The sequence below is a fragment of the Perna viridis genome, chromosome 2 (assembly GCF_037379345.1).
Source record: "Perna viridis isolate PV_CMFRI_1.1 ecotype Kerala chromosome 2, ASM3737934v1, whole genome shotgun sequence".
Classification (NCBI taxonomy): Eukaryota; Metazoa; Mollusca; class Bivalvia; order Mytilida; family Mytilidae; genus Perna; species Perna viridis.
Genome location: NC_142446.1, coordinates 10,121,355 through 10,130,852, shown reverse-complemented (window position 1 = coordinate 10,130,852; position 9,498 = coordinate 10,121,355). Strand labels below are relative to the sequence as shown.

The following is a 9,498-nucleotide window of genomic DNA, read 5'->3' as shown; positions in this document are numbered from 1 at the left end:
CTGTATAGCGGAAACTCAGATTGAAGGATCTAGCCAAACGATATTCTTTCTTTCGGATCAGATCAGCTATAAAGTCAGCCTCATAAGAGTGAAGGAATAGGTCAGTAAGTAAAGGAGCACAATTTGTTCCCATTGGAATGTCGACCGTTTGTTGAAAAACACGTCCACCACACTGGACAAATATGTTGTCGATTAAAAATTTCAGCATTTTGTAAACATCTTCCTCTGTATATTTGGAAGATGTTTAGGAATTATTTCTTACAAAGTATGAGGAATCTCTACCAAGAACTATAATTTGTATCTAGGTGTACCATCTTTTTTGGAAAAAACAACGATGTATAATGTTTTTAAGTCGGGATTTTAACTGAGTATGGGGAATAGAAGTATACAGTGTCGACAAATCATAGGTTTTAATAATATTGAAACGAGGATGGGGCACCGACAAAGAGGGGTACGCTCCATTGATTTTCTATATAATCAACCAAATTTTCTATAATAACTTTTTATGTGGCGGAGCTGGACCTGCCTATGTTGGAAAAAATAAATAAAGTATGTTAAAACCGAAATGTGTGAATTAACATAGAATATTTCATCATAATATTACAGAAGTTTACATTTTGTAGAACTAATTCCTCAACAATCATCAGTTTTAGACACAGTATCATCGTCTTCTTCCCACTTCACACGACGAAATGCTTTGACAAGCTCCGCGTCTAGTCCCGAGTTTTCAGTCTCACGCCTTTGTGAAGTATCTATTTTTCTTGAACTTTTTAATCGATTCAAAGCATTATGCAATTCATCCGACTTTTCGTCAGTAGTTTCATTTTCATTGGGTTTGTCAGTCTTCCTAGTGGATTTTAAACGATTAAGAGCATTGTTCAACTCATCGGTGTTCTTCTCGTCTTCTGGTCGGCGAATTTGTTGACCACTCTTTGGTTTGGTGTTCTTAAATCGATGTAGGACGTTGTTGAGCTCTTGCATGGCGCTCTCATGCTGGTCCTCTTTTGGCTCATCTTTGGTTTGTTTTGAAGTTTGTCTCAAGATAGGTTTCCCCGAATTAATTCTTTTCATCATCTCTTCCAAAGCTTTACTGTATCTCTTTTCATCAGCAGCAGGCTGTTGAGTAGAGCCAGCTTTTTGTTTTTTCTTGCCTTTAATTCTAGCTAGAAAGCCTCTAGACTGCGTTGTAGGAGGTGGTGGTGGTGGTGGCGGTGGCGGCGGCGATGGTGGTCTCAGTGCTTTCTCTAGCTGCCTCTCTAAGGTTTTATATTGACTTTGCAATGTTCCATAAAGTTGCTCATAATTTGTTATTTTTTTTGTCAGCTCGTCAATCTCTTTTATAAGTTTTTCATTCTCGGTCTCTAGAATACTATTTCGTTCCTCGTCAGAAACATTAGACATCTGAATTTGTAAATCGCTAACTTGTCTCTCTAAGCGGACCTTTTCTTCTTCCAACTCTTCTACTTTACACAAAGCCATGGTGAGCTGTTGGTTATCAGCCACTTTTGAGAGGAGGATTGAACTTTGAGTTTTCATGGCATCATTTTGTGCCTTTATCCTTTTCATTGTCTTTTCAATTTCGTCTCTCTGTTGCGCTTCAATTTCATATTTGTTTTGTAAAATTTTATACTCCTTATAGGCAGACTCTGACATTGTAGCTAATTCACCCATTGCTTTTTGGTACTGTGTCAGTGCATTTTCCGTCTGAGTTACTTTTTGTTGTAGTTGTTCATTTTTCTGCTGGAGTATTATATTAGTTTCCCTTTCATTTGTTAGTTCCCCTCCATTTTTTGTAAGCTCGGTCATATAATACGCAACCTTTTCCTCTAGTTCTTTGATAGTATTATTCAATTGATCTGTGTACACCTTGTATGATTCATTTCCTACCTCTTCGTCTTCTGGAACCTCAAGAATTTCTTCTGGTATCTGTGTGATATCAATTTTTCCGATGTGGCTGAGAAGAGCCTGTGACTGTCGTTTCAATGTAATATTATGAGATGTTACACGTCTAGCTACATTCTCTGCTTCGTGTCTGCAGTTTACTTCGATATCATACTTTATTTTCAGCCGCTCATGCTCTGACACTGCAGGTTCTATTAGCCCTTTCATGTCTTCCAGTGTAGCTTCTCGTTCCTGTAGCGTTTTGACAACCTCGTTATATTTCTCTTCATTTTCCTTGTATTTTTCCAAAAGTTCATCATATTTCTTCAGCACTTGTCTGGATAACGTTTTAATTTGTTTCAGTTGCTGACAATTCGGACAACTTTCGTTAGAGGCCATTTTGGTTATCTGATTTAAAACAAGGAAATTTTTCCCCAAGAAGGAAAATATTTGATCACGAACTTCCACCGGAAATGTGTCATACTTCATTACACATAGATCATTTTAAAAGCTATTTTATAGGTATCTGAAGTGTATAGTTGTGTGTATGTGCGTGTGTGTGTTGGGGGGGATGCGACATAACTAAAAGTTTTTCAACTATAATGATAATGCTAAATTATTTCTGATAGTTATGTGCTCGAAAGCCTTCAATCATATGGCTCTCTTGTAACAACTGGTAGTTTAAGTAAATTGATAGTATTATTACGATTTGTGACGATGATGGGGCGACTCTTTTCGCCGAGAAGCTCTGGAGCTTGATACCAATAAATGCAATACTGGGCTTTGAGTTCGACTATCGAGAACAGGGAATTCTAGCTCACTGCGGTCAGTCGGCTAACCTATTCAATATCAATTAAATTCCAAATGCTTTTATTCTCCGAATTATAAACAGAAATATAAAGTACAAGTAGTTTACAAAAACACGTCTGCTCACGATGGAAGTTCCAACCGGAGTCCCTTAACAAGTAATAATACTAGTTTAAATAGAGATTCTATGTTGCTAAGCAAATGAAACTTGTTGTGGTCAATTTGTCATTAGAAACGTATAACGGAACACCCAGTTACAGGATATATTGACCATTTAAATAGAAAAATTGCATAATGTTTAAAGTTCCATATCTTCAGCATACGAGAGTATACATAAGACAATTTACTTAGCAAGCTTAACCTTGATAACAGTAATAAATGAAATGACCTTACAGATATATATTGACTTTGGATTGAAACAACCAAAATCTGTTTCTAACAGTATATTAAAATGGAATTAAGAGTAGAACCAGTATTTTTTAAATTTTTTTTCCCGATGCCCCTCCCTCCAAACAGAAGAAACTGAAAGTCAACAAGGTACGAGGACGGAAACAATATAATTATATAGACACTGGAACATAAAAATGTCTTTGTTATTGTGTTTCTCTTCACAGTTTATCGGCATCGCTTGTTACATGTTCGGATAAATGATTTGTAACAAGAATCTAACGAACAGTCCTGTCCTAAGTAAAAAGCTATCGAAGGGACTTGACGTATGCCCACAAAATAGCAACCCAGTCAGACCAACCCCCGAATTCACTACTCTCTCTAAGACCGCCATAATCTGTATAAGATCATAGTGGAATCATGGTAAGACAGAGAGCTACATGTACGCCGAGGACAACAAAATACGACCGCAAACCTGTAATTTGGGAACTAAGTCGGAAACTTCTATAACATTTAAGCTTATAATAAATGGCGGACAGTTTTTTTATCCTGAGGAGTGGGACTGGGATTCAATGTCGGTTAGGGATTTTGTTTCGCGCAAACGCAATACTTTTAGACTTTGGCTTTTCGACCGGACTCGGTCGAATAATCTATCTACTATTGACAGGCTATTCAACCAGACTAAAAAAAATACAAACAAACAAATGAAGTTGTATAATTACAGAAAATAATTATGTATACAGTTACAAAAAATATTTTGCTGATATCATTTGGTAGCATGGTATTTCCAGTCATAAGTCATTAGCTTGTTAAAATGCTTTCAAAATTTCTACTCCTAACAAGAGAAAAACCGGTACTTTGATTTCTGTCACACGGCAAGTACATCTATTCTTAACACTTGTGACGCCAGAAGCAACTAGATGTGAGAAGTAATCTATAATGTTGTGTTTCCGGGTCTTACAGGGGAATTACCGTTATTTTATTATTTCTGTTTATTTTGCTTCCATGTTTGCTTCTCTGTTGGGAAACTCGCTTGCGCAGGTGATACTTTCGAGGGACAGGGACTCGACGGATGGACCTTCAATAAACCAAATTCACTTATAGTTCACATCTTTACTCTTGTCACCAGCTAAGTCAGTATATACAATAATGGTGATAACTTAAAGTTACAATAATGAAAACAATATACATATAAATCAATTTATCATTTAAATATTGAACATCAATAAACATTAATAAGGCCACTAACTTTGAGCAGTAGTTTATTCTTTTAAATATTAATTACCAAATATAAGTTATGACTGTCTTGCTTCAAATGACATTATTTTTTTATGGAAACATGATGACACACCCTAGTATTATAAAGAAACTGAGTACCTGTATGTTTACCAGAAAAGATATAATCATACATAAATTTATATATATATATATATATATATATATATATATATATATATATATATATATATATATATATATATATATATATATATATATATATATATATATACCACTAAATCATAAGCATTCAACATCATTAAGAATATTTTACGAATCATTAATATCATATATGGTGCATCCGTAAAACTGACAATGAATCTTTAACAATATCATTTGTATCCTTTAAGGGGAGATAATTTCTTAAGACTGGATCATAGAAATACAGCAGATTTAGATTTACATGTACATGCTGTACAATCCGTAATATTAAATAGTAGATTTGTTACAAGAGGGATTCATGCAATCAATAAACTTTTTTATATATTCTTTAATATATAGAGAGGGACTTATAGCAAGTCTACATGTATCTCTCTGATAGCAAATCAGAAAAACCCGGCTTGGGAAAAGTTCGACCTATTGTTGTACGCTTTTGCGTAGTTTCGGCAAGCACTGGTATAACGTATGAGTTGTGATATGAAAACTCCATATGCAGGTGCTGAAAGTATGTTGCCACAGATGAAAAGGAAAGTTGACAATACGGAATGAAAAATCATCGCGTTTGTTGTATAGTCAATAGTTTTCCATTACCATCGATCTGTAAGTGTAGGTCAAGATATGAGTCTTCATAGTGTCTGTAGCATCCTTTATGTCAAGTTCTTTTGAGGTAGATGCGATTTATCAAATCCCCGAAACTAAGATTGTTTAATGATAATACTTCATCTGTATAGCGGAAAGTAGCTAAACGATGGTCCTTATTTTGGATCAGAAACACGATGTTCGTACGCCGATTCATACAAAATGTGAAAAACATGATGATGCCCAGACGGGATCGGTACCTCCACCTAGTGCCACGACATGTACCAGACGAGGGTGTCGACTTTGTACAAAGAATATCCGACCTGGACACCTTGGATCCAAGAAAAACACTTGATTGTCTTGCATGATATAAATTCGGTCAACGAATCGATCTCCCACCTCTTTACGAAATATTCTCGAGAACCATAACAGAAACATGCAAGTATCACAGGACCATCAGTCTGAACCTCCATTACTTAGTTCTGTGCTGTTTAAAAATCCCAGAAACGTATCACAGGCCGTGACCATAGCCCACCAAATGTTCCCAAACAGACAAAATACTTTATGAAATCGTACGAGTGTGCCACCGACAGACCCCACGGGTATTTACTGATCGACATGAAGCAGGGTATTCCCAATATATTGAGACTGAGAAGCAACATTTTCCAATGGGAAAATCATGATGGGTTGTTGGATGCAAAGAACTATAAATAAAGATAAACATGATATTTGTTCACTTCGTGAAAGACTCGCGAAGGGTGGGGACGCACCGTTACTAGATACATGTTACATTGTAGTTCCCAGTCGTTAATTTCATTAAGAAGAGGTAACAATTCGTGATGTCGACAAAAAACATGCTACATTTGCAATGAACAAAGTAATGTACCAACTCTAAACCAAGGAATTTGGCTGATAAAAGAACCACCAAAAGGTCCTGGGGGAGACAGGGCCGTGGAGAAAAGAAAAAGCCGAACCGAAAGCAGATGTGAAAATTCCAGAACAAAGATCGTGTAGATGTCTTACGACCTCTATAAAGTTACACAACGTCAAGATCGGAGATAATTTAAGTTTCTGAACTAATTGTTAACAATACGAGAGTTCACCAATCTCATTGATGATGTCATATTCACTAATTTGCATATAATAAGTGTCAAATTGGTTGGCAAATAAACAACTGAATAAACAATTAACATGAAACATTTTACAGAGCCAAAATTGGATATAAAATAAGATAGCTATAAAATTTTGAAAATTGGGATTCTAATCATGAAATTGTTAATTGTTTATTCAGTTTTTTATTGCCAACCAATTTGATACTTTGACACTTTAATGAATTCATATTTTGTATCATCCTCCCAAGTCAGGGATTTGAGTCCACCCTCGCTCCCTCAAACCCCTGACATCACTTATTCATATTTTGCGGGTGTCGACCAGCGCCATCTAATGAGTTACTTAAATCTAGCCCGGATCCAAAATCCAATCAAATCACTCGTAATAGAAACTCTTCGATATAACTTACAAAGTGGCTACATATAACGTCATTTTTTCTGTAAAGACTCTAAACAGAATCTGCAGTTATCAATTTTGCTCATATTGCATCATTTGTGACATCATACAACTTTCAGTTACTATATCGAATCGTCCATTACCTCGTATTATTGTTTACCTTTCCACAGACATTCTATGTTAAATCGATTTTCATTGGTGCTTCCCACTCGGAGAAGCAACCAATCGGAATTGGCTGGACGATACCCGCTAAATATGAATTAGTGATGTCAGGGGTTTGAGGGAGCGAGGGTGGACTCAAAACCCTGACTTGGGAGGATGATTTTGAATGTGAATTTACTATCATACTGAATTCTTTGATTCATTTTTAAATTGATCATTCTGATTACAAAGGACATTAAAAAACAACCGCACGATTCACGATGCATCGTTGCAGTGCACCAGTCTGCGTTATATTCAGGTTTGATGTCGATTTACATGAAACACCTTGATAAATGAACACAAACTCCTTGACATATTGCATATTGTAATTGAAATATAAAGCGTAATACCACCATTTCATGTCTTCATTACTTTCTATGTTAAATTCAGCTATTTACAAGGCTTATAGCAAATTTTACATGAGTACAGATGGTGCTGGAGGATTTCATTATGATGGGCACCCTTTATTTTCACTCTCATAAAAATATCAACATACCTTTGAGTTATGTGCCTTCTAATAAAGAACCGTAAAGTTAAAGTAGCCAGATTCAGAAATCACTACTTTCGTTTTGAAATTTAGTCATATCAAGGGCATAGAGTTTTTGTCCAGAATTATTTTACCATACACTTAGAAAAGAACTGAAGTTTTAAGACTACTGCTGATTCATTCAGCTTTCAGATGATAGCAAGTTTTTATATCTCTACTTAACTATGAGAAAAATGATATGCAACCTTATAGGACTACTTCATGTCATTTCGAACTTCTTTCTTACATGTGCAGGCGAATAATTCCCGAAACAAGGGTATTACACCTCTAACTACTAGTTGGCCTTTCCCGTTTAGTAAATTTTCAAGTCGAAACTCATTTTATCGACCTCCAGGTCGAATCTGTCTGTCAAAGAGTAATCAAGGGAACCAAGATTCTAGCTGAAATGAAAAGAATGCCATCCAGGGACAAATATCAGAAATGGAAAACAGACACACCAAAATGATACATACAAAGTAACAAAAGTAAAAAAAGTCAAGTCCAAGGTAGACATAAGAGGATGGAAAACTATAACAAGTTGAACAATCATGCAGGTCATCCATAATTGAAATAAACATGTCCTGATATACATGTCCATCTCAACTAGCTACATTACTCAGTTGCTAAGCTTTATAGCCCTAGTGCTACAGGTTATCGCATAGACACCTATGTGTCATGTAAAAGCGCTTAGTTTCTCGGCACCTACTTCCAGAGACACATACATTAGAATGATTATTTCAAAAAAGCAATATCACCAGACCACAGACTGACATAATTTCCGAGAAATGCATTTTCGAAATTCCTATGCCATCGTCTGAGCAAAGTTTTAATTTTATTTGTCATCTCCGGGCTTCTGATGTCACGAGGCGGTAACCGTAATAAAAATAAACGATACAATGGGTGATACATCAGGATAGTTTCGGGGGTTATACGACCCTTTTGTTAAAAGATTGGCAAAAATAAGCGGCACATAATAGCCTGGAACAGGACATGTATTCCCTGCCTGTAACCTCTTTCTTTTATACAAGTTTCTTGATCAGAACCACTGCCACATTTTTGTAAATACTTAGTGTATGGATCCACCAAGGCTTGCATTAAATATCTGAAAACAGCTCTTCCAATTGGTACTCAGCATACCTCTTTATATTTCATTTCCATGATCGATGACTATTTATAATCTCGCAGGGTTTCCATTTCTAGTTAAACATCAAAAGGTTTATTATGCGTCAACAAGGATTTATATATTTAACACCTTGGCGTCTTTAACCAAGAATAAAGCATTTATAGGCAATTTTGAATATGTCTACAGTGAACGATTGGTTTATTCGGGTAAATGCATAGAAATAAACAGGTACTGATAAGAGATTAGATCTGCGAATCCATAAATCACGTCTTCAAGAAGGCAGTAAACTGGCAACCAAAGTCAATTCCGAATTTGATACAAGACTTACATGATATTGTTACCGTGCATTTCATAGACTTAAAACGTTCACTTTACGGTAGTGGGAATTATGAATTGTATGGCCGTTACAGAAAACACTTACATAGTTACCAGAGTTGGCAAACCAAAACACAAGAACAACAGAACAACCTGTTGCATAGACTTCTAAATGATGTTACCACCAAGAATACCAGCATTAAGTCTTCATATAAAAACTTTGAAGTTCCACAACCAAAAAGACTTGCTGCCAAACCATACCAAAGAATAAGACCTAGAAACTGCCGTACAAAGCCAAGATTTTAACATGACAATAGTTCTGCAAATGTCTTTATTTTGTTGATGTTTTACATGTTATTATACAATATAGAGCTGCAATAAATCATTCAAAATAATTTACATTTACTTTGTTATTTACACCAATTAATAATTAGTAATAAAATGTGTAGGTGTGATAATCCTTCACGGTCTACTGAACTCTGATATACAGGCACGTGTCATTATGATATCTTAAAACACGTTTAAATCAATAATTGCTGCAGCGATACTAACAAAAATCGAAATACAACATCTTCGTAATTCAAATTTTGTCTATTGATACTAATATGCACACATAAGTGTTCCCATCCCGGGCTAAGTGCACTGTTAGGGGCTAAGTGCACTTAGCCCGGGCTAAACGGTGTTTAGACAGACCCATTGCAAGCTGATGTACTGATTTGAAAGATATGTACTCAGC

At 35.8% G+C, this 9,498-nt stretch overlaps 1 protein-coding gene across 1 annotated transcript; it reads right to left on the bottom strand.

The window, feature by feature from the left end:
* Positions 1–395: 395 nt before the first annotated feature.
* On the bottom strand, positions 396–2,348 carry LOC148623587 (uncharacterized). Its single transcript, XM_088565510.1, has one exon. The coding sequence runs from the start codon at positions 2,278–2,280 to the stop codon at positions 634–636; it is 1,647 nt and encodes a 548-aa protein (XP_088421636.1). The 5' UTR covers positions 2,281–2,348; the 3' UTR covers positions 396–633.
* Between the last annotated feature and the right edge of the window lie 7,150 nt (positions 2,349–9,498).